At 56.4% G+C, this 25,233-nt stretch overlaps 1 protein-coding gene across 1 annotated transcript in view; it reads right to left on the bottom strand.

Moving 5' to 3' along the window:
- Positions 428-25,233, bottom strand: part of SH3BP4 (SH3 domain binding protein 4) — a 91,301-nt gene continuing 66,495 nt past the window's right edge. Inside the window, exons 3-6 of the mRNA XM_021074833.1 lie at positions 21,333-21,574; positions 13,045-15,407; positions 3,511-3,699; positions 428-2,412 (exon numbers count right to left, since the gene is read on the bottom strand). Coding sequence (XP_020930492.1) covers positions 2,188-2,412; positions 3,511-3,699; positions 13,045-15,407; positions 21,333-21,450 — 2,895 coding nt within the window. The 5' untranslated portion in view covers positions 21,451-21,574 and the 3' untranslated portion in view covers positions 428-2,187. The remainder of the gene's footprint in view (positions 2,413-3,510; positions 3,700-13,044; positions 15,408-21,332; positions 21,575-25,233) is intronic.

Here is a 25,233-nt window from a genome sequence, read left to right as displayed (position 1 = left end):
CCCTTCTCACCCTGGGCTACACCCCATACCTAGGGCACGGTGGGGGCAGGGCCTGGGGGAGTCCGGCTCTCACTAGCAACGGAGTCCTGGCGCACAGCCATGGTTCCATCCTCAGCTGTATTGCGGGTTTGGGATCTGCCCATTCCAGGTGCAAGAGACCAAGAAAATGGCAAGCCACCCACCTGCACCCTTTGGGTACGCTGGGCCACACTGATTCCCATGAGTCAGTGATGGCTGAGAGCGTGTATTTCAAGAGCAATGAAATTAACAGCTAGACAACAGATACCCGTGAAAGCAACTGTGCCACCATCATCCAGGGGCAATGGTGTGGGGGCAGGGGCACTGTTCTCCGCAAAGAGTTACGCCACGTTTTGTTTGTGTTTCCTTTAGAGGCTGCGTGGGGACAGAAGAACATACACACACTTAATTAAAATATCCAAAGAAAATTTACTGCAACTTTTGTAGAATCGAATTTTGTGCTACAAGACATGTTGCATAGGAAACAATTTAAAGCCCCTGAGGAAAAATATCCATATTTAAGGTGCGACTGGTTTGGTTTCTTCTTTGGGGGGAAAGTGAGAGATGCTCTCTGGGAAGACTGAAGGCGGAGAGTCAAGAAGCAGAAGGTCAGGTGACTTTGGGTGAGGATCGGCCGAGTGTGTGTCCAGGCTCCTGCAGAAGAAACGAGGCAGGGCTCTTTTCGTGGGTGTTTCTAGCTAGTTGGTCTTCAGTATCTGAATCAACAGCCTTCTAAGAGTGTTGCTGCCTGAGAGAGCATTTACATCAATGAGGCTAAGTAATTAACAGGCCTCCAGAAAGCGGACAGAGGGAATGACATTCAGGGATTCCAGATGGCCTAGCATCCCTCAGGTGAGCACAGCGCGTGTCCTGGCTCCTTCCTGGGGATCGACTCCTCAGATCCGCTGGAGTCTTCAGCCCCGCCCCTCACTCCCTCCTGGCGATGCAGCCGGAATTCAGCCCAGCACGCGGATCTGCAACCAGCGTTGGGAACTCAGTGGGCCCCACTGTATGCGGGAAATGTTTTCAGAAAACATTCATTTTGCTTGGGTAATCGTTACAGTGTTTTTTTTAAAAGAGACTTCCCTATGCTATTTACGTCCAAGGAAAGATGGACACACCAGGAGGCCAGAGGGGTGACGTTTTAGGTGAAATGGAGTTTGGCAAACGGCAGCGGACACCCCTGGCCATGAGCATTAGGTGCATGTGGGGTGGCGTTTTCTTCACACCCGGAGGCGAGGCTTTGAGCTCCGCAGGAAGCACTCCCCCTGCCTCCAGGGAGAAGCAGGACAGTGGCTTTAGAGCTTCGGGGACCCCCTCCCTCCAAATGGTGCAGCTCTTTTGCAGGACTGAAGGCCCCCGGCAGGGCGGGAGAGAAGGCTGCCTGCCCGCTGCCCGCTTGTCTCAAGGGCATAAAACTGGATTTCCCTCTGGCCGCTAAAGCTCAAAAAAGCCTCCCCTGTGCTGTGGCTGATCCTTTCCTGCGACACGGGGCCGATGTACAGAAGGTAAATAAAAACACGAGGAAAGCCAGGCCTAGGATGATCTCGGGAAGAATGGGTGAGGACCAGACTCTTGACTGAAACAGCACGGTTCCTGTTTGACTTCGTTTTCCGTACAGACCCCAGACGGCCCAACGCCTGAACGAGTGTCTTTCCGAGCTCAGTGTTGAAATGCCGAGTGTGCCTGGCAATTAGAAATGCTCCCACGACCCTTAAATACATATATACATCTGGAACATAATTTAAAAAGGTCTTTCGAGAACATAAAAACCTCAACAGCATCTGCCCCTATGAAGTGTTCTTTTTTTTTTAAATCTTTATGGTCCATTAAAAAATTAGGTATCACCTTTCTCATCGGCCCCTAGCCCCCCATACTTTAAAAAAAAAGTGATTTTAAATCTCAAGGTATAATTAACAAATAGAAAGCTATTTGATTGGCAACAACCTGCCGTAGCAATTCCCACGGCCCCTCCCCTGTGACAGAGGCGGTGAGTGGAGCGTTGCATGTGCTTGGTCCGGGGTGCGGGTCCAGCCGGGAGGGACCCTGGATCTAAGGGAGCAGCCGACCCTCCCTGTCCACCCCCAGCTCCATAGGACTGCGGGGCGTCCAGGGCAGACGGAGGGCAAGTGGCCCGCCCCGTGAGCAGCAGGAGGTGGAGGGACCCCTTCAAATCACATAGTCGTCCTGGTCCATGGGACTGAAGGCGGCTGCTCGGAGGACGTCCAGGGAGTTCACCAGGATGAGCGTCCCTGTGAGGTGTTTCCAGCGCTTGGTGATGGGGTTTTTCATCTTGTCCAGGCCCGTGTGCAGCTCCTGGATGACGTCGCGGTAGCTGTCCCCGATCTGGTGGCTCCAGGTGAGTAGAAAGTCATACGCGGGTTTCCACATGGCCTGGATGGGAGCGTGGTCCAGGACGAAAAGAGCGAGGGGAGAGGAAAGATTAGGGGTGGTGAGACATGGCATCCCAGCTCCTCTGCTCATCACTGAAGCTCCTCTTTCCAGAATAAAATGGGAGTTCCTGTCGTGGCTCAGCAGGCTAAGGACCCGACATCCTCTCCATGAGGAGGTGGGTTCGATCCCAGGTTCAGTGGGTTAAGGATCCAGCGTGGTCACAAGCTGTGTCAGAGGCTGAAGATGCAGCTGGGATCCTGCGTTGCTGCGGCTGGGGTATGGGCCGGCAGCTGTAGTTCTGATTCAAACCCTAGCCTAGGAACTTCCCTATGCTGCAGGTGCGCCCCTAAAAAGACAGACGGAAAGAAAAAATAAAGAGGGAAATGAGATCTTGCCGTGGCGCTGCAGGTTAAAAATCCGACTGCAGTGGCTTAGGTGGCTGTGGAGGCACAGGTTCAATGCCCAGCCTGGTGAAGTGGATTAAAGGATTTGGCATTGCCACAGCTGTGGCCCGGATTCACTCCCTGGCCGGGGAACTTAAACAAACAAACGCAAAGAGTGAAATGAATAGAAAAGAATGGAGGGATGGAGTGGCCTCTGTCCCTGGCCCGCACATCCCCGGGGGAAGAAATGTATTGCGTGGGAGCAGGTGCGTGTAGCAAGCAGGGGCCCAACAACAGAGAGGGTTTCTCTCCCCTTCCATCCCCGGCAGCTCCTCCTGTCTATTCAGAAACTCGCCACGTCCGTAAAGGACGCTCTGATCCTCGGGTCTTCCTGCTCCCTGGGTCTCGCAAGACTGTCTTTCCAGAAGCTTAACGTGACCTCCATGAAGCAGGGAAAAGACAAAGCCTCCCTGAGCAGGAAGCCAAGCAGCTCTGCCCCAAGCTGATGACAGACCAGGTATTACTGGCCCATGTGGGCAGAGCCCCGGCCAGAACTGCGCACAAAGCGCTCCGTCCCATCTGACCGAAGGTCACTTAAGATCAGGATCAGCAAGGGACGGCAGCCCTGGGGAGGCCACTCCACATCCTGCTTGATGGCGGAGCCGCCTCGCCTCTGCCAGGGACCCCGAGAGGGATGAGACTTGCTCCCACTCACCTCGCTGTCCACGACCCCGTTCCGGTCCCGGTGGGGGGACTCGTACGCGTCCATCTGCTGCTTGGACACCTTGGCGAGCTTCTCAGCCAGCTCCCTCCAGCGCTGCGCCACCTCCACGGCCGTGGTCAGGAGCACGAAGTCCTGGATGAGTCTGACCACCAGGCCCTGGCAGTCCATCTTCAGCAAGGCCTGCGGAGGAAGGACGGGCAGGCATGAGGAGTGCGGGGGGGCAGGCTCCGGCCATGCCCGGGGACAGCTGTCTCTGCAAGGGGGCCTGAGCGCCAGCACCACCAGGGCTCACGTGGCAGGGGGGAACCGCCACCTGCAGAGCGTGCTGGCCCCTGCGCGGGAATTCTTGTCCTCCTGGAACCGCACAATATGACCGTGGAAGGAGGGTCTTTGCTGACGCGACGTGCTAACATGAGGCCCTACTGGATGAGGGTTCTTAGGGACAGAACGAAGACATCTCCATAAGGAAGGCGGCATGGCCATGTCCATAGGTGGGGTGACACGGCCACATCACTGGAGCAACCAGGAGCTGGGACAACGGCCTGGACCAGGCTCTCCCTCGGAGCCTCCGGGAGGAGCCAGCCCTGCCCCCACACCTCCAGAGCCTTGACAGGTGTCACTCCTGTTGCTCTGAGCCTCCCGTCTGCGGGACGTTGTGGCAGCCCCAGGACGCTGACACGCAGGGTGTGTGTGTGGGGGGGTGACAGCTGTTCGTTTGCTCCCGCCCTTACGGGGGCCGCTGGAGAGCTGATGGGTGCCCTTTGCCCAGACGGCCAGCACAGCCCAGCCTGGGGCTCAGAGCGGATGAGATGCCATCAGCAGATGGCAGGGAGCCCCAAGAGGCAGAAGTGACGTGGGCGGGGACTCTGATCGGGGCCTGGAGCTGAGACGGGGATGCTGGAGACACAGGACGGCCCGGGGCGGAGGGAGGACAATAGAGGCCAAAGGTGGACACGGCGGACACGTGCACCCTCGGATAAGGTCTCCAGGATCAAAGGGGCAGCTCCCTCGTCAAAGCTGCGACTTTTCCGTGTGTCTCTGAGACGGGGGTCCCAATGATGGAGGGACAGGCACTTGGGAAGGAGAGAAACACCCTCGGCCTGGAACGCGCAATGAGCCCAGAACAGCAGGTGGGCACCTTGGGATTCGACTCCCGTCTAGGAAAGGGGCTGGGCCAGGAGGCCAGCTTCCAGCTCAGGGCTGGAGACCCCGTGGGTGCCGTGCAGCCCCGGGCTGAAGGCTAGGTCACACTAACACTCTGCCTCAAAGAAATGAAGCCACATCAGCTGCACAAACCTGCAAGCTTACTGTCCCCATGTGTCACCCCAGGTTACACGACGGCTGCTGGGTGCCGGCGCCAGGCCGTGGGCCTGGGAAGAGCCTGGTTACAGAAGAGGCCAGGCTGTATGCGGCTCTGGGCGGCCAGGACAGGACGGAGCCCCAGGCAGGAGGAGGGCCTCTCCTGGGCCACAGACGGCGCGGCTCACCCCCCACTGCCCCACAGAGCCTCTGCCGCCCAGCACACCCTCGGATTACAGCCTGACGGCAGCAGAAGCAGCTTCCGAGGCTCCAGAGACGGTGTCTGAGATGCCTTGGGCCCGAGGACAGCGAGGGTAAGGCCAAAGAGTTGCAGCTACCAGTCACCAGGCCTTCTTTCTGTCGCCCTACGCTGTCCAGGCACCCAATGTTGTCACTTCTCAGGTCGGAAGAGAAAGTGTTAAAAACAGCCCCAAACTAACCAGCCAGCCCCTCCCCAGTGGAGCCAAATGCACAATTCACATGCTCCCTTCAAACATTTTATGAAGACGAGGTGGGGGGGCTTGGGGGGGGGGTTGGCGAGCAGCCTCACATCCGTGCAGGAGTGATCTGCTGGGGCGCTACTTTAAAGAACGCAGCTATTGCAGAATGAGTATTCTCGGGAGTTCCCTGGTGGCCTAGCAGTTAAGGACTTGGTGTCACTACTGCGGCACAGGTTTGATCGCTGGCTGGGGAACTTCTGCATGCTGCGGGCGTGGCCAAACAAGTAAAATAAAATAGACTGAGTATTTATTTATTTGGGGAGAACTTCACAAAAAAGAAAGGGCAGCTGATTTCGGGGGGGTGTCCCTAAATGCACGCGCCAGATGTTGCAGCATCTCAGCCTCTGCCCTTTAAAACACAAGATCACTCCGGGGCCATCCCGGGTTGGGGGTTAGCAGCTGCTACAGAGGCAGGAAGCCAGAAGGGAGCTTGAAGACTGCTTGAGACCTTTTCTGTTTTTGTTTTTAAATAAGCCGCTGTCCCTGAGTACTCCCTGTGCGGGCTCCTGCGCTTCCGGGCAGCCCCAGGAAGGGCGGGGCTCCCACACCGGCTGCGTGTCAGAGCCGGCCTGGCCTCCAGGCAGCCTTGGCCGGGGTCCCACAGCGAGAGGGGACACAAGCAGAGGCAGGTCCGGGTTTCCTGGCGCTCAGGCCAATGGCCTTTCCACCCCAGTGGGTTCCTTGTGACCCCAGGAACTGAGCAGGAAGCTTGCTTTCAGTGGCTTAGGTATTTCAGACAATGGTCTCTGAACTTGGAGATCTTCAGGTGACACTGTTTGAAAGTTCAGTGTTGACTAGATTTGAGTGTGAAAGATAGGAAAGGGGCACCGCTAGGTGTCTGTGGGGAGGGCGTGCTGACCTGGTAGAATATTCTGGATTTACACTCTCTTGGCCTGGTGTGCTTTGAGCCAGACACACGGGGGCAGACAAGGTCCCCTCCAGCCATGCCTACTGTCCCGAGGCATCTCGCCAGCCCCCTGGTGACAGTGTTCCCACCCAGCTGCCTGACTCCGCAGGTGGCCTCCAATTCCAGGTACGTGCTTACCCGCTTCTGATTCAGGGATTCCTGGTGGGCGGCCATCAAAGCTGCTCTCGGTCCTGGGCGCACCCACAGACACAAAGCTCCTGAGAAACTCAAACCCTCTCTCCGGCCCTGAGTGGCCACAGCTGGGACCCAGCACTGACCACACTGTCATTGCCATGGGGTACTTTATGTATTTTTTCCTTGAAGGATGCCCCCCCCCATCTCTGCAATAGAACATTTCTCAGCAGTGGCGGGAGGTGCTTCTGGAAGCTTGTCCCTTTCAACTTCGGCACATACACCGGTCCCCGCGGGTAAGACCAGAAAATACCCAACGAAATAAAGCACAACACGGGTTCCAGTTGGACTCCTACCTGGAGTGACCCGTGACTTAAGTCAGCTCTGTAAGGGGTGAGATGGGACCTACTTTTGGTGTTGCGGGCAGGGGGTCTCTACCAGTGACAAGAAAACAGCACAGACAACACCTGAACCAGTGGGCATAGCTGTGTTCCAGTAAAACTTCTTGTACAAAAACAGGCGGTCCCGGGGCCACGGCGCCGATCCCTGTTTGAAGAGATTCTTAAGAAAAGACAACAAAGCCTCATTTCAGTTTTGCTGCACATTCCAGCCAGGCTTCCTTTCCAGGGATGCTCAGACACCACGAGGGCCGTCACCATGGCAACGAGTGCTCCTCCCTGTTTTAGCCTAGGGCTTTGGGACCACCTGGCAGGAAGTCCCCAGGAACCTCCCTAGATGCACAGGTGGTAGTTAACTGCTTCCTCTTGGGGCAGGGGGGAATGCACAACCTGAAAGTTGAGAGTTAAGTTTGATTTGGGGCAAGATTAGGACTTAACCCTGGGAACCAGCATCTCAGGTAGCCCTGAGAAACTGCCATGAGGCGGTGAGGGAGGAGCTAAGACATATGGGAGTTTCTGCGACGAAGGACAGGGAGCAGGGACAAAAGAGGCCTGGGCTCCCTGAAATCCTTCTTTTGATCCTTTGCTATGCACCTCGCTATCGGGCCGTATCCAGAGTTTTCACAGCTTGTGGGACTCACGGCTCTCACTCCCCTTGGAGATGACTGCATTCACAGACGACCGTGGCATCCTTTGCTTTATCCTTAACTACAGCCCGGGCAGAGGTATTTAATGCCAGCCAAAGAGGAAAAGGGGGATGCGATAAAGGTGAGGGGATGCAGCTGGGCACACACTTTACAAAGGTTTGTGGCTGGTCTCCTGAAGGTCACTACCAGTCACAAGGAGCAGACATCACCACGAAGGATTTTAGTGTTTTTCTAGATAAGAGGAGATGCAAGAATTGGGCACAGAAAATCTCCTCCTAAAATTATCGGACTTTCCGAAGACCTGTTCTTCCAGTTTCCCCAGAGCCAGAGTGTCTCACTCCTGATTTTCACCCTGAGCTCTGCGCAGGGGGTCCTACGGGGCAGAGCGGCAGCTGCAGTGGCTCGTAATTTTATCCACGTAGAGGCTGATGGCAAGGGCCAAACTTCAGATCACAGGGCTCCCCCATGGTCCTAACTTCGGCCATACGTTTTGGGGGGCACTGCCTGGCCATTTCGTCCCACGGTGCTAGGAATGCTCGTTCCCAGGTGTGGCGAAGGTTTCGTTGGCCAGCCACTCAATGTGCTCTTACTGGACCAGGCCTTATTAACAGTAGCTAAAAGCCTCTGGCCACCCCCTCCAGAGACCAAGAACCAGCAGCACTGGTCCCGCTGGGGGCGGGGGGCACAGGTGGCTCAGCAGGTGCTGAGCCACTTGTGCCCGCTCTCCAGGGCAAAATGCAGAGTATGGCCAGCCCAGGGCAAATCCCAAGGAAGTGGGGAATAACTGTGGTGTCTACACTCCCAACCGCTGGCAGAAGCTGCCTGTGGGAGACGGGCCAGACAGGGGACCTTCCGCAGCGTCCTTCAGAACCATCAAACATCAATGCCAAGAGCAGCAGCTGGGTCTTCGCAAAGGGGAAAGTCAGTGAGCATTGCTTTCACTCTGGGGAGACCATACCTGGGATGAGCCCGGGAGGTGGTGCAGACCGAGGACCCGGGAGGGGCTGAAGGTCAGCTCTGATGTGCACGTGGCCCGGGAACAGCCCCTCTCAGCCCCTCGGAGGAGGTGCAAGCCGGGGGGCGTGGGGTGGGGATGGGGTGGCCCGAGGGGGGGTGGCCACCCCGCCAGGGCAGGACAGAGGAGAAACCAGAGCTGGCAGGACAGAGCACCCCCTTGTGCAGGTTGGCTGGGTGAAGGGGGATGGGGGGTGGGGGTAAAAGGCCAAGGGGTCCAGTCCCAGGCTGTGAGGGTTCCCTGCCCGGCAGCCCATCCCTTTGGCCCTCATGTCTCATCTCTGACCTCGGCTGAAACCAAACTGCCCATCTTTGCCTTAACAAGAGGTGAATCCGACAGGGATGGAGCCGGCACAGGTGGCTGCAGAAGTCGCAGTAAAGGGTCACAGACAGAGGGAAACCCAAGGGCCACTGGGAGACCACTGTGAGTTCATACCTGCTCAAGAAAGCCGTCAGCTACAAGGCAGGCTGGCTTGACTAGTGAGGGGGGCGAGAACGGCCTCAGGTCAGTGGGTAGGGGGTGGGGTGAGGGCTGCCTTCAGATTCAGACCGAGGGCAGGCATTTGAGGACCCTCTCCTGCTGATCTGAATACACCCCTTAACCAGGTACGAAGGAGAAGCTACTGCTCCCAGAAAGGAAGAGGCGGGCTTTTCCAACCCCACTCCCCTCAGTTGATAAAACCGTAGCCCACCGGATCCTCAGGGCAGAGCCCCCCCCTGCCTGCCCGCTGGCATCTCTCGCAATCATCCGATCTTAATAAACCTATTTCTTGCCTGTCCCTTTGTCTCTCACTGAATTCCTCCTGCGTGGAGGCATGAAGACCCTGAGCCTCAGTGAGTCCAGATACCAGGTGAGTGATTCTCATTTAAAATCATGGGTTTAAGCTCCAGTCTGGATTCGAGTCCCAGCACGTGGGTTCACGTCCTAATCTGTGTTCTGGGTGGCTTCAGGCCGTGAGCGCTGTCAGTTTCAAATCCAGGGATAACTGAGTATTAGTCCCCCCTCCCCACCCCAGGCATCCAGGTGTTCAGAAAGAATGGTGACGAGGGAAGGGCGCGTGTCACGGACTGTCACCTGAGCAGCTTGGAGAGTGGGACGCAGGAACGAACGACGACTCACCTGGGCAGATCCCCAAGGAGGACACACCTGGATCCCCCTGGCTCCCCTTCCCATCCTCCAAAACACTCTGCCCCCACTCACCGCCCACAGAATAGAGCGCGAGCCTCACCCAGCTTGAGGAGCGTGTCCCCCCGGGCACCTCATCCCCTATCTGCCCAGCCTCCGGTTCTACCTCATCCCCCGCTCCCCTGCATCCCTGGCCCTTGCCCAGGCTGTGCCTTCAACCCAACAGCCCCTTCCCCTCCATGCCCCCACCCCTCCGTGCCCCCACACCTGCGTGCCCCTCCCTGGTCCACCCACGCCAAGGAGGCCTTGTCTTCGGGGCCCCTTACAAGTGTGTCCTGCACTCCTGTGGTTGTTCATTCGTTAGGGCGGGATGCCACCCACGGTCACAGAGGGTCATTCTCCACTGTGGTTGTTCATTCGTTAGGGTCACAGAGGGTCATTCTCCACTGTGGTCATGCTGTGCGGGTGAGAAAGGGCAGCAGAGCCACAGCGGGAGGTCTTAAGGGTTACACGAGATGCCCCTGGACCAGCTGGGACATGGCAACTGTTCACGGAAACGGTGAAAAGGGGGAACGGAACCAGAGAACGGGGCGGAAGCCACGAGGCCGGGTCCGGCTCCGAGCCCCAGGCTGCACGTGCTCGCTCACGCGTTCATCACACGCCCCAGTGTTGCCTACATCCCGGCCTCCCTGTCCTCGCGGAGTTCACGCTCAGGGTAATAACACGAACCACAATCACAAGCAAACCCGACCATTTCGGATCCGAGCAAGCGCCGTGGAGACAACGATACACAACACAGAGGCTCAGGGGCAGAGGCTGGGAGGCCCACGGTGGCTTTATCCAGGGCTGCAGGAAAGCGCAGACAAGAGGATATTTGGCCTGGAACCTGAAGGAGATGAAAAGCCACCACAGGAAACTGGGGGAAGAGCATTCGGGCAGAGGGAACAGCACAGGCGAAGGCCCGAGGCGCAGGGGAACGGGGTGTGTCCAAGATACAGAGAAAAGGCCAAAGTGGCCGGCAAGCAGGAGGCAGATGTGGCCCCAGGGGCACGGGCCGGGCTGGGTCGTACAGGAAGGATGGCAACTTTGTTCTTATTTGATTCCTTCTCCTCTCCATCGCCCTGCAAAGTCACTGCCCCAGACGTTCACCACTTCTAACTCTTTCAGTCACTGCTTCCAAACCAAAGAGTCACAACTAAACAGAAAACCTCCTTCACAATGACAGGGGTGGGAAGGGGGGGGGGCTTCGAATGGGGGGCCGGGTTGAATCAGTGGTTGAGGCCGTAGGAAATCTGACTGCTTAGCAAGTCGTTAAGTCCCTAGAAATAAAACACCTGGTTCCCCGCGACAGCCCAGAGACACGGGGATCAAGCAGCCTGTGGTTTCTAGAAGCTGGGCCAACCGTTCTAACCTGCTGCCCCTGAGATGCCAAGACAGGAGAGGAGCTGGGGAGGGGGAGGGAAGGGGGGGGGTCCGCTGCAAAACCAGTTTCACCTTGTGCCACAAATCTAACCTTGTCTCAGAGCTGCGTTCCTGCCAAGGTCGAATTTCAATTTCTCTGTGGGAGTCTGAGTCCGGGTGGGGGTGGGGCTGGCAGGGGGGTGGGGGAGGGGCCGAGATGCACAAAGACCCCTGTCCTCACACACATTAACCCCGGGAAGCCACCAGAAAAACCTGGCCCCATAGCAAAGTTCCCCTAGTGAATAAAAACAGATGCAAAGAAACGAGGAGGAAACAGAAGCAGAAATCACATCCTGCGTCATTATTCATCCGGGGCTGGAAAAAGCCCTTCGGGCTATTTGGTCCTTCACCTCTGCTCAAGCAAGGTGGGCATTTCTAGCTGTTACGAAGGAGCAATCCATAGCGTTTAGGTTCCATGAAAGCCCATCACTCCAGCACCGATGGAGAGACGCCCTCCCGGCTGGCTGGAGGCTGCCCCCTGCCCCCGGGGCCGAGGAGTGGGAGGAGTCTGCGTAGCTCGGGCTGGATGCGAGCTTCGAGAACTGACCTCACAAGGTGGGCCAGCCCTGGAGGAGGGGCCTGGAGCCCCCACTCTGGGAGAGCCCCCCCCAGCACTGGCGCAGGTTCCCCTGCAGCCTCCTAAGAACTGCTACCCCATCACCACAACAACCTGCTTCCTCCCCACAGAAGCTGCCATCAGTGCCCTATCGCTGACCGCCTGGTTGCCACCTCTGGCTGCTGTCTCCTGCCTCTGGGCCACGGCAGGCTCTCATTCTGTGCCCAGCACCTGGCACTTTGTAACACTGTGGGCCTCTATCAGGGGTCTATCTTCACGGCCTGCTCCCTGCCAGGCTGCAAGGCAGTGCCCCGCAGCAGGGGCCACGCTGCCAGGGACTGTACCCCTCCATCGGGCAGCCCGGGACGTGTGCAGTGACGAGCCTCAGCTGTCCACCGCGGTCCACGCGGCATCCTCAGATGCCCGCAGACACCCCCGGCCTCTCCGTTCCAACAGGCACTCACGCGAAACGGCAGGTGTTGGGGTGAAGCTGAAGTGGCAGAAAAGCTCGGGGCTCCGGGAGTCTCACCTTACAGAGATTAGGAGGCGCAAAGGGCTGTGTGGAGTTGGCGGAACAAGGAAGAAAGCCTAGGACTGAGTCACGGAGGCGTCCCACGGAAACGCAGACTAGTGGTGAGTCCAGGGAAGGGACCCGCGTTGGCGTCTCTCCAGAAGGAAGCGGATAGAGATTTTCTGGCAGAGACTCGACCAGGGATGTATTTCCAGGGGACACTGGGCTTTTCCGAGGCTACTGGACCTCAACCAGTTAGGAGTGGGTTGCCTGTGGAGCACGGGACCAGCGCCGAGCCCAGGTCCGCTGGGAGCCGTGAGAGCATCCAGCGCACGCCTTCCCCGCGGCCTGCGGGCTGGACGTGCCCAGAGGTGGGACTCTAACGACCTCCCTCCTCCTTAGGCTTCCAGCTCCCAGTTCCACTGGCAAAGTGGAGGCCGACCTCGCTGCAACCCAAGCTCGTGCCAAGAGGAGGAAGAGGGTACCGAGCGAGGGCAGAGCCTTCCACCAAGGCCTGGAGAGAAACACTCCCGGCAGGAGAAAGTCAGCGTCTGGGGAGGTGAGTGGTGTGTCACTTTCAAGTCATGGATCCTGCTGGGCATCTGATGAAAGGGTGGGTCCCCTCCCAGCAGATCTAAAATAGGGGTGATGGAGGAGCAGCCCCTGCTCCCCCAGGAACCCCCCTCTGGCCTGCTGAGAAGCTCCCAGAGTCAACGAGAAGAGACCTGAACCCCCCCCCAACAACCCCCGCTGTGGCCCCTCTGGCTTGTGTGGGGGCCCCTGCTGCTCCCACGTAAAGGCCTGTCCCCAGGTGCAGGCTTGGGACCCTGCCCGGGAGTTTCGGAGAGCAGAGGGGGCCCAGATGCCGGCCCAGGGCCTCACAAGCCCACCCCCGCATCCACGCGTGCCAGGGAGGGGCTGGAGGCTGGAGGCAGCCTCATCCTCCAGGCGCCCACAGCCCGCTGGGCACTCACCATCATGAGCTCCTTCTGGAACGATTTGCGCTCTTTGTTGTCGGCGTTGTTGCAGTCCTCCTTCAGCTTCTCCAGGACGGACGCCACCCGCTCGGGCTCGCTGTCCAGCTCGGCCCGGCAGAAGAAGGTGAGCGGCAGGTTCCCGTAGCCCAGGGCGTCGGCGAAGGAGCGCCAGCTGCCGATGTTCTCCATGAGCAGCGTCCGCACCGAGGCGTAGATGTAGGTGAGGAACTTGCAGGGGCGCAGGATCTGCTCCAGCAGCGCGGACGTGCTCAGCTCGGGCCCGGCCAGCGGGCTGGGGCGCGCCCTGCCCACCACCAGCACGTTCTTGGCGTGCACCAGGCCGACCTTGCCCTGGTGGTAGCCGATGTACCACTCCTTGGTCCACAGCTGGCCCTTGAGCCGGATCTTCTCCTCGCTGAGCAGGGCGATGGCGTCCCCCTTCTTGTACTCCAGCAGGTAGTGGTTCTTGCTCTGCCGCACCACCGTCTTGAGCAGCTTGCCGAACTTGAGGCTGGACACCGGGCGGTCCTGAAACGTCGGGTACTTGGTGGTGGCCGCGAACGGGGACAGGATGATCTTGCCGACCTCGTTCTTCTTGAGGAACCGCCTCTGCCCGGACGGCTTGATGGCACTTTTGGGGGGCGGCTGGGGCGTCTGGACGCAGAACTGGGTCAGGATGGCCTCCTGGTCGTCTTTCACCTGAACCCTCAAGGTGAAGTCCGAGAGCTCGCCGGGGTTCTGGCAGATGATGGGGAAGATGAGGCGGCTGACCTTGCCCAGCTTCACCTGGAAGCCCCTCACGGCCTTGGCCTGCTCACTGGCTTTGACCTCGTAGTTGGTCATGTTGGAAAACATGCAGACCTGGAGGTCCTGGGGCCTGGACAGGACGAACTGGTGCTTGCCCCAGAGCTGCAGGGCCACCGGGGCCGGGCCAGGGGCCTGGCGGGTGACCTCGCTGACCAGGAGGGTCTTTGGGGCACAGTCATGGCCGAAGATGGTCACCACCGTCTTGAAGGATGGGTGAATGTGTTTGGGACCGTAGAGACCCACGGTGACTTTCTTGTGGATGAAGTCCCAGACCGTGGAGGGATACAGGATGTTCGGGCCGTGGGCCACAACGGCCAGGTACATGCAGGGCTCCAGGTTGTCCAGCTGGACCTGGACCGTGTCCCCGTAGCTGTACGACAGTGGGATGGGGACATACGGGCCCTCCTTTGCGTCACTCCTCAGGCACTGGAGGCCCACTGTGCTTTTGCTGAAGACGTCACTCTTCACCTCGGCCGAGACTTTCATCTCCAAGACCACATGGGTGTTCACCTCGAGGGTGCTCAGCTTCACCTCCAGCACCGGGCTGATGCTGCTGCACCTGTCACTGTTGAGCTCCAGCGGGGGGTCCAGCAGAGCCTTCATGGAGATCTGCTGCGTCTCCCCGGGGGCCACGTGGCCTTCGGGCACGTGGATGCTGATGGCGGTGTCGGGAAGCTGCACCGAGCCCCCCGAGCTGTCCAGCTTGCACACGATGTTTGTCTCCACCGCCTGGGTCTGGCCCCACCCGGGGCTTTGGCCCAGCAGGTCCAGGTCATGGCAAGACCGGGCCAGCTTCCGATGGCTCAGCCAGGCGGCCCGAAAGTCCTCCCGGCTCTGGAACTGCTCGGGGGCCGGCGACTTCAAGCCCGAGAAAAAGCCCGAGGATGCCGGTGCGTCGGACTTGGCTTGGAGGACCGAGAGCTCCGACAGGCTGTAGGAACGCTTGCTGCGGAAGAAGGGGTTGTCCCGCTTGACCGGTGGCTCGGCGTGGAGGCGGCCGGTGGCCGGCAGCTCGTCGAAAACGTTGCCGGTGCTGCTGGTGGTGGCCGAGCCGGACTCGGTGAACGAGGACGGGCCCGCGTCGAAGAGGAGCAGGTCCACAGTGCTTTTGGGAGTCAGCGCGTCCACGCTGGGCATCACCGCCGGCACGTTCCCATTGAGAAACGGGTTGGTTTGGACCCCGTTCCAGAAGGGATTATTACTGGAGGGTTTGCTCGATCCCTTCTTGTCCTCGGCCCACCCTCCGAGCAAATCGAGCGCCTTGGCCACCTCGTCCGGGCTGTCTGGAAGATTGTCAATCATCCCGCTGTCGCTTAAGGTGGAGTTCCGGTAGTTTAGGGGCTGCACGTAGGAGGAGGGGATGTAGCCCATCTCGGTGGTGTTGTGTGCGTACCACCACTCCCCGCCCGACGTGTCCAGGACGTAGAGATGGTCGCCCTTGGAGAACTTGAGGGTGGTGAAGTTGGTGGGGCAGTAGTCCTTGATGGCAATCACTTCCTTTGCGTTTCCAAAAGGCGTGGGATTGTCTGCGAGCAAGGCACTGGGAGAAGGCACTGCGAGAAACACACAGAACAGGAGTGAGGGCGCGGCCGCGGGCGGTGGCGCGGGTGGGGCAGAGCCCTGTCCTGAGCCTGGGAGGCGAGCGGTCTGAGAAACAAACGCCCCCGTGCCCAACATGGGGACGAGGAGCCGCGCAGGCAACTGACACAAACAACGTGCCCTCTGGGGTGTGACTCGCCTGGCTGACCCCTGAATCAAGCATTGTCCTTCCAAATTCCATCGCATCCCAACGCACCGTCTAATTTGGGTGGCAAGTCTCTCCAGCATCCTCAGAAACACGCATCAGCATCAGGGAACTAGCAACACACCTCCGGCTCTAAGCATCTCACTGGACCAAATTTTCCTTCATGCACCTAAGTTTCTGAGGCTGATCGATAGACAAGGTGAATGTCACTGATTCAGGCAACAGTGGTGCTGCGTTAAGGGACCTTGCCACGTCACCAGGGACCCGAAAAGACCCTCAGCAGAACCCCTCTGTTTAAGAGCTGATGCCATGTTCTGCCCTCAGCACAAAATACCAAAATTCTGACAATCAGGCTCCTTTCTGAGTTTCCAAGTTGAACCTACGTTTTCATCAAGTTGTTTATATGAAATCAGATGTTTGAGGTCAGTCTCTTTCAACCTCTTTTAAGGGATCATTCTGAAGAATGGCGTGGAAATGCTCCCTCATTCCTTGAAAATCAAAGGTTTACGTCTATTTGTAATTCACATTATTTTTAAACAACTCTTTAAGCAAGCTGAAAACTCGCCACACTTTAAACAATGACTCGAGCTAATTTATGGCACTTGGTGTTCAACTGTGTGTTACCAACACAGACAGCAACTGGACCAGCAAAAAAAAAAAAAAAAGTCATTTAAACAAGCAAGGTGTGTTTTGAAAAATAACAATGAAAAACCTAGGTGCTTTCTCGCCCTCCCATACCTGACAAAGTACATACACACTCAGAGGCTGAAGAAACGTCTTCCTAACGGAAATAAGCCTGAATATTTCTCACCAATCCCTATGCCAGTTGTGCCTCGTTTTGCTGAGTGGGCTGATACTCTGCCTTTCTGAAACGAGCAATGGAAAGCAAACTTTTCTTAGATGCTTATGTAAACAAGCAAAGAAAGGGCTACATTACAGGTGAAAAATACCTACCTCTTGTCTCAAATATGATGAAGGCAGCAGGCATCTTATTCTATGAAATTGCCACCCCCCCCCCATGATCTGCCAATTTCCCCTTCCTTTAAAAGGAAACAATGAAAATGAAGGTGTATTTCCTTGGCAAAGTCTCAGGAACTACAAGTAAGAAGTTTCTACTTATTTACATTAACTCAGTTACAGAGATGTGCTGGGCAGGAAGTCGACCTAGGCCTGGAGAGCTGTCACCTGCCACCCTCTGTCGGGGGTGTCGGGGAGAGTCTGGTTCTGGGATCCCTAGACCTGGGCCTTCAATCCACACTCTTTGCAACTGTGTGAGCACCACAGCCTGAGATTCTTCATGATGGAGAAGAGCCATCTTTTGCCAATGGGTTCAGGTGAGGATTAAATGAGACGGGGCTGATAAAGTGGTTCCCAGAGTGAGGTTCAGCCAAAGAGAGGGACTCACAAAGCATCATGTTAGCACTGGGAACTATATCTGGTCCCTTATGATGGAGCAGGATAATGTGAGAAAAAAGAAGGCATATGTGTATGTGTAACTGAGTCACCTTGCTGTACAGCAGAAAATTGACAGAAGACTGTAAACCAGCTATAATGGAAAAAATAAAAACCATTACATAGAAAAAAAAAAACAAGAAAAGACAAAGTGTTATGTTTAAACAGACATCTCCACCCCCTCCTAATTCAATTTTTCTCCATAGCATTGATCAACCAATATAAAATGTACCTTACATGTTTATTTTGGTTCTGATGGGCTTACAAATTTATTCTGACTTATTTTGGGGGGGGGGAGGGCTCCATGGCCCCACTAGGGTATAAGCCCCGCTAAGGTATTTTTTGCTCACAGTGGTGACCCTGGAACAGGGCCTGTGTCACATAAGCATTTGTGGAATGAACATTTATCTTGTAAGCTTACAACAGAGAAGCTGCATCCATGTTCTTGGGACAAGGCGCTGGCCACAGGCAGCGTCAGAGCCCCCTGGCTGTGTCCTTCTGCTCTACAATCACACCACAGAGAACTCACTTAACACTGAAGGGGGGCAGTGAATACAAACAGCCAAATAAAAGATAATGACTCTTTTTTTTTTTTCTTTTTATGGCTGCACCTGCCATATATGGAGGTTCCCAGGCTAGGGGAGGAATCAGAGCTGCAGCGGCCAGCCTACACCACAGCCACAGCAACGCCAGTTCCTTTACCCACTGAACACGGGCCAGGATCCAACCCACATCATCACAGTGGGTTCTTAACCTGCTGAGGCACAACAGAACTCCAGGAGAATAGATAGCTAATGCTTTGAGGGGAGGTGGGAAGGGGAGGGATGGGTCAGCTGGGGTCTGGGGATAGCATAAGAGCTTCTGCCCCACTGTTTTCCAGTCACAGGTTCTCTTTTTTTTTTTTTTTTTTGTCTTTTGTCTTTTTGTCTTTTGTTGTTGTTGTTGTTGCTATTTCTTGGGCCGCTCCCGCGGCATATGGAGGTTCCCAGGCTAGGGGTTGAATCGGAGCTGTAGCCACCGGCCTACGCCAGAGCCACAGCAAGGAAGGATCCGAGCCGCGTCTGCAACCTACACCACAGCTCACAGCAACGCCGGATCGTTAATCCACTTAGTAAGGGCAGGGACCGAACCCGCAACCTCATGGTTCCTAGTCGGATTCGTTAACCACTGCGCCACGACGGGAACTCCCAGTCACAGGCTCTTGTAATGTAAAGTGGTTTTTGTTTCCTAGACACAGCTAATGAAAATGTCCCATAGAAATGAAAACCAGATGACAATTACAGAAAGCTTGCCAGCTATTAAAATCATGTTAGAATTCCTCAAAAGTTATATCTCTATCAGGCACCCCCAGCATAGTTCCCTTATAGTAATACTTTAAAAATTAAAACCCAGTGCTATGAAGCAGACTTTGGACGTTGCCTAAGAAAATGTATCAACGCAAACGATCACTTTAGGCTCACCAGACTGAAGAACAAAAGCGCTTTTACTTAAAATGCCAAGGCACCCTCCTTAGGAGAGGAGTGGTAATTGACTGCGCCCGAGGATGAGGCTCAGCTGGGGGGCTGGCGTCCCTTCCCCGTTAGGGCCCCGTCCAAGCCGACCGTGGTGTGAACTCCCTTCCAAGACCCAGCTCTCTGTCCATCAACAGCCCCCAGCACCTGGGACAGAGCCTGTCCAATCAAATGCAGAGGAATCCCTATCAACTTCCAGCAGTGCTGCCCAGAGTCACAGCGACCTGGAATTTCACACCGAAATGTCCCCGTGTGTTAGGAGGCTCAGCCCCCTGAGTAACAGCTTCCTACCTTCCTGCCTCGGTTCTTCTACAGGAAAAAGATTCATGGGGGGGGGGGGGTTGCAGAGAAGGGTTTTTGTTTGTTTGTTTGTTTGTTTGTTTAAGGGCCAAAACCATGGCATATGGAGGTTCCCAGACTAGGGGTTGAATTGGAGCTGTAGCTACTGGCCTACACCACAGCCACACCAGATCCGAGCCGCATACATGACCTACACCACAGCTCACAGCAATGCTGGATCCTTAACCCACGGAGCGAGGTCAGGGATCGAACCTGCAACCTCATGGATACTAGTTGGATTCATTTCCGCTGAGCCACGATGGCAACTCCAAGGGGCAGAAGGTGTTTCCAGCACCTATTTTGGCTGGACGAAGACTCCCACCTGTTCTACCATCGGGATGTGTCTGAAATGCTGCCTGGAGCACGTGCTGCGCCTGAGGAGTGGAGTCAGGGCGTCTCGCCTGGGCCAACCAGCCCCTCCCTACACCCCTGGATGTCTCACCTGTCTTACTCTCTGAGCTACAATATTCTTTGAGGAATAACTCCTCCCAGGTCAGTATCAGTATCTTTTTTTTTGTCAAGCCAAAGTTCCAAGCGAAGAATCGAGCCCACACCACAGCAGTGATAACACCTTAACCCACTGAGCCACCAGGGAACTCCCAGGATCATCATCTTAAAATGATAGCTCTCTTCCCTCGTTTCAAAATCTCAGCCCGAGTTCCTGTTGTGGCTCAGAAGAAATGAATCTGACTCGTATCCATGAGGATGCGGGTTCTATATCTGGCCTTGCTTAGTGGGTTAAGGATCCGGCATTGCCATGAGTGGTGGTGTAGGTTGCAGATGTGGCTCAGATCTGGCATTGCTGTAGGCTGTCAGCTGTAGCTCCGATTGGACCCCTAGCCTGAGAACTTCCATATGCTGTGGGTGCGACCCCCCCCAAAAAAAATCTCAGCCCAATTCTGACACACAATTTCCAGCTCTAAGCATGATTAGCTAGGTTATAAAGCAAGAAAACAATGCCCATTACCAGACTATGAAAAATAAACAGCTTGACTGCTTATAGCAATGCCCAATAGGTCTGCTGCTGTTTGTTCATAAAATCTCACGGTTCCCCTGTTAGCTTTTTCTTTAAAAGAACATTTAAAGCAATGCTCAGGGCTACAAGCATAAAAAGGACAGACGGGAAGAAGAACAAGTCGAGGACAAGTGGAAATGAGAAGAGGAAATCACAGACACGCATGATTTTTAGTGCATTGGGGTCCAGCACCATGGTTTTGTCTGGGAGACAGCAGATTAATTAAAAGAACTATTTTTTGAGCACTCACTCTGCACCAGGGGCTAATGATAGAAGCAAGGTAAAGCTCTTGCTGTTCAGTGGTCTGTAGGCAGCACCATGGACCATTCCACCAGAACTGGGTAACTGCTGTGGGAAAGTCACCTGAAGATGCTGCTGCTGCTGGATGAGGTCAAGAAAGCTCATGGGAGGCGTTCCTGTCGTGGCTCAGCAGTTAATTCCTGACCAGTATCCATGAGGACGCGGGGTCAATCCCTGGCCTTGGTCAGCGGGTTAAGGATCCCGGTGTTGCCATGGCTGTGGTGTAGGCCGGGAGCTATGGCTCCGATTAGACCCCTAGCCTGGGAACTTTCATATGCTGCGGGTGCAGCTCTAAAAAAAGAAAGAAAGAAAGAAAGAAAGAAAGAAAGAAAAAGAAAGAAAGAAGGGAAGAAACAGAGAAAGAAAGCAAGCAAGCTCATGGGAGACACTGGCCATGGCTAGCGGGGGCGGGGCAGGGGGGTGGATTTCTAGAAGAAAATGACCCCCCATGATCCACTTCAGGGTCCAAAAGTTGGCTTTATCATCAGGCCTGTTTTATGTGGCTGTCAGGGAGATCCAGAGGCACAGAGTGCTGGCGCTCTGGTCCACCCCTAAACCAGGGGCTGGCGAACTCTGGCCCCTCGGCCAAATCCAGCGACGGGTCTTGTAAAATTTTGCTGGAACACAGCCAGTCCGTGAGCTTACGCTCTTCCAGGGCTGCTTTCTTGGGGCAAAGGCGGAGCTGGCTGGCTGTGATTCAGGTATTCACTCTCAGACCTTTTGCAGAGACCTCATGCCCGAGACCAACCAGCTTTCATTCCCCAGGGGCTCTCGGGCCCTCCCCGACGCTGCACTCTCTCCCTCCCCCTAGGTTTCTGCACCGCCAGCTCCTACCTTAGTGTCACCAAAAGTCACCAAGAGAGAAACACATTCTGCATTAAGAAGACGTTTCATTACGAAGGGGAAAATTCAAAACAACCTCCCGACACCTCCAAACAAAACAAGACAAGCGGTTGTTGCTCCTGGGCTGGATTTACAATACGGTGGCATTTAGAGAGCGAGGATTTAATGAGGTGAACGTGAACTTGGCAGCCTGTAAGTGAGAGGCCCTGGGTCTCAGAGGCCGTGCAGCCTGCCCTTCTCCCCCCGCCAGTTCTCCTTCCCGGAGAGCTCTCACCTTTGACATCGTTAAAGCTCGTTTCTGAAAACCCTTCGCTCAGGTCGATCAGGGTCCCCTCGGACTTGCACCGGGGGAGGCCACTGGAGTTGGCAGCTCGGATCCGCTGAGCTGCCATCGCGAAACCCTCTTCCTGGGAGAACTGCTAAGGTTTCATATTTCTCTCTCCCGTTATTCCAGCAGTTTCCGAAGCTCAGGCAACCATGCTGCACGATGCTGTCCGCTTTGCAATGTGCTTCTTCCTGAAACCAGGGGGGAAAAAAAAAGAATTTCCCTTGAGCCAGTGAAACATGGGTTAAATGTTAGCTTACGGTGATTGGGAACCTTCTGTCTTCCAGAGGCCATGTGCCACTTTCTCCTGGCCCGAGAGGGCAGAGTAGGGCTCACTCCCCAGATTCCATGCCCACTTCACGCCCATCTCGTTTGTCTTCTTGGGCGCACAGCCCCAGCAGTGTTTCCTGGCCTGCTGTTTGCACCCTCTCTTCCTGGGGCTCAATGGGGTCTGTGAAGTTTGCTCTAGCACCTGGCCAGCCCCTTCCCTGCCGTCCAAGAGGAGGACCAAACGGGAGCTGTCCACACTGCTAGTTCCAGGGGTTGGGAGAAGGGGAACGAGATCTCCATCTGCCCAGAGAGTGGCTGGTCCCACTGCAGAGACAGCCATCCTGCGACTCCAGCCCCGGGCGAGCAGCGCTTAGCATCCATGTGGGGGGTCCAGGGGGACCGCTCCCTGCCCACGCGCTCCCAAAGTCCTCCCGGACCCCAAACAAACAAACGCAAATAAAGCACACGTGGCCATTTCTGTACATGAGGGGTTCACGGGTGACTTCTGCAGACGGAATGGGGGGTACAGTCCCTGAATCACTGTGCTGTGATTACTAAACCAGCAGAGGAAGTTTTTGTGGGAAGGAACAGATTCGCTTGGAAGGTCTCGGTTTGTTTTGGGGGGGAGGCACTCAGGTGTTGGGGGGGTGGGGGGAGGTTCTGGAGACGAACGAGGCAGCTGGCTCCCAGCAGACCTCTCACCAGGGCCAATGGCCAGGAAAGGAGGGGCCAGGAGCCAATTTCAGAGCAGGCATCTCACACGCTCTCCAAGCGCAGCCCTGGGCAGACATCGCTCCAGAAGCCACAGCTGGCCACAGCTGGGCACACACCTGGAGTGGAGGGCCGCCCAAGGATGGGTGAATTCCACCCCTGTTCAGCTGGGTTCATGTGACCTGGTCTGATGCCCCTTGTTCCTTGATGGCTCTGTCCAAAGACAGCTGGGAATGTGCCTTCTGACCCAGGTGTGTCACCCTTACGACTCAGAGGGACCCAGAGGCCCCGGCACCGCCCTCCTGGTGGGGATGACGTAGCCGCGCCCCAGGCTCTGCGTGTGGCAACTGAGCGGCGAGCGGACCGGGCCTGTGCCCACACTCCGATTCCCAGGGATGATCCTGAGTTAAATACTTGACACGAGACCTGTTTTTGTCTTTGCAACGCGGGGCAGTGATAGCACTCCTGAGCTGATCTGTGTGAGGGGGAAAAGGTAACGCAGCCGAGCCACTGGGAACAAGGGGCAGGAGCTCAGGGACCCTGGACCCCATGCCTCGGCCACCATAGCCGGGCATCAGCTGCCCCCGCCCTGGCTCTGAGTGACTGGCCGGCAGTGGCTCTGGGGCGGATTCTGGTCAACCTAAAGGCCCCACAATGCCGCACACACCTGAACACCTGCACCAGAACAGCTGGAGAGAAGGCCTGGGCCATGGATGGAGGGTACCCCTCTACAGTCGTTCGCTGAAGCCCTAATGCCTGGTGTGGTGATGTTTGGAGATGCGGTCTTTGGGAGGCGATGGGGTCAGTGAGGCGGAGGGCGTCCGTGCCCTTTGCAAGGGGAGACAGCTCCCTCCTCTCTCTGCTTCTGCCAGGTGAGGACAGAGCAGAAGGCAGCCGTCTGCGGGCCAGGAACGAGGCCCTCACCCAAGATCCAAATCAGCACATGACCTTGAGCTTCCCAAACTCCAGGGCTGGGAGGAAGCGACTTCCCCTTGTGCAAGCCCCTGGGCTCTGGAGCTTTGTCCCAGCAGCCCAAGGTGATTCATATGGGGTGTGAGGGCAGGACCATAGCGGCTGCCTCTCTGGGGAAGGGGCAAAGTGGGTCCTGGGGGGTGACACTTCCCTTAAAAAAAAAATACCCAACCTGGACCTCCCATCGTGGCTCAGAAGTAACAAACCCGACTAGTATTCACAAGGATGAGGGTTCGATCCCTGGCCTCGCTGTGAACTGTGGTGCAGGTCAAAGACAGGCTCGGATCCTGCATGGCTGTGGCTGTGGTGTAGGCCAGCAGCTATAGCTCTGATTTGACCCCTAGCCTGGGAACCTCCATACGCTGCAGGTGTAGCCCTAAAGATAAAATCAAAAAAAAAAAAGGAAAAAACACCCAAACTGAGCCCAGCACGGCCGTTCCTTCCATCCTGCCGCCATCCCAGAGTTCTTTAGTCTGTCCCAGCTCCCCACCCCCACCCGACACACACTTTCATTTGTGACTCAGGCATCAGTGCACGCACCGCCCCTCCCCCACCCCCATCGGCTATTGGAAGGACCCAGTGAAGCACCTGGATGTGTCCCCAGTCACGTGGGACCTCAGCTTGCTTCCGTTTCCTCCCCTGGAGGTTACAAGTGATGTGACCCTGTGCTCGACGCCCCTTCCTGCCCAGCTCTTCTCCGTGGAGACCTGTGCTCGGGAACGGGACCTCCGGGAGGGGACAGCGCTGACAGGCCCTGCAAGCACCAGGGGGCTGAGGCCAGGAGGCGCTACTGAGCCTTGTCTCCTGGTTCCCACACAGGTACCACGTCTCCTCCCGACCCAGAGTCCACCCTCCAGTGGGGTCACAGCTCGTCCATCAGCAGTGGTGGCTGCACTGCTTTGTCTGCACAGGCTATGTCTTGAGCTGGACCAGAGGCCCGTCACCAAAGCACAAGCTCTGCCCTGACCAGTGACTGAGATGCAAGGAGGTGAAAATACTTTGGATCCAAAAGATGAAGCCTCATTTCCTGGAAGACTCAACACAGAGGATAACGTGGGATTTGTGGGTAGGAGAGGGGAGCTTTTTGATGATTTTGAGCCCATAACCTGTGTTTGATGGGTGGGCTTTTGCATTAATGACGATTCCTACCCGAGATCCTACCCGATCATGCCTTCTGAGGAAGCAGCAGATGGACACAGCGAGAGGAGCTGGGGAGGTGAAAGCCAGGAGATGCCAGTTAGCGTGGGAAGCTGACTGCTCCCCACCCAGGCCAAGAGGCTCCAGAGACAGTGGGCACGAGGTAGAGCGCTCTGGGTCATGTGCACGGAGAGGAATGCTCTTTCCACCCCAGGTACCCCCCAACTACGTCCCGGCGAGGACATGGGAACCCCGGCAGTGATGCGCTTCAGGAAAAAGGATCTCACAAGTTTTCCGGGCAGCTCGTCCTGATCAAGCATCACGAGATGAGAAGGAGGGAGGGGCTGCCCCTGCCCCCCCAACTCCTTTTATGGTTTTTACCAATTTCTACCCACAATCACCGAGCAGCATCGAGTAGAGGGCTTAAAAAAAAAAGACATGAGCTCACAGCCTTATTCCACAGCCCTGCTCCAGAGGACCCCTGCTGTAAGAGCAAGGGTCTGCAGAGCCCCGCCAGCTGCCCAGAGGCGGTTCCAATGGGCGTGGGAGTCGCCAGGCAGCGCAGGGCAGGCAGGCCTGGAGCACATGGCGGGCGGGGCACTGGAGGAGCGGGACGGTGGTATCGGCCGGGTCAGAACACGCGAGTCAGAGAAGCCTTGTCTTTGCCCTGGACATTACAGGAAGCTACGAAAGGCTTCTGATTGAGAAAGATGACGGTGGCTGCTGATGACATACCTGGAAGCAGCAATGCCGTTTAGGA

This window comes from Sus scrofa, chromosome 15, assembly GCF_000003025.6.
Source record: "Sus scrofa isolate TJ Tabasco breed Duroc chromosome 15, Sscrofa11.1, whole genome shotgun sequence".
Classification (NCBI taxonomy): Eukaryota; Metazoa; Chordata; class Mammalia; order Artiodactyla; family Suidae; genus Sus; species Sus scrofa.
Note: the sequence above shows the minus strand (reverse complement) of the source record. Positions and strands in the feature narration are given on the sequence as shown.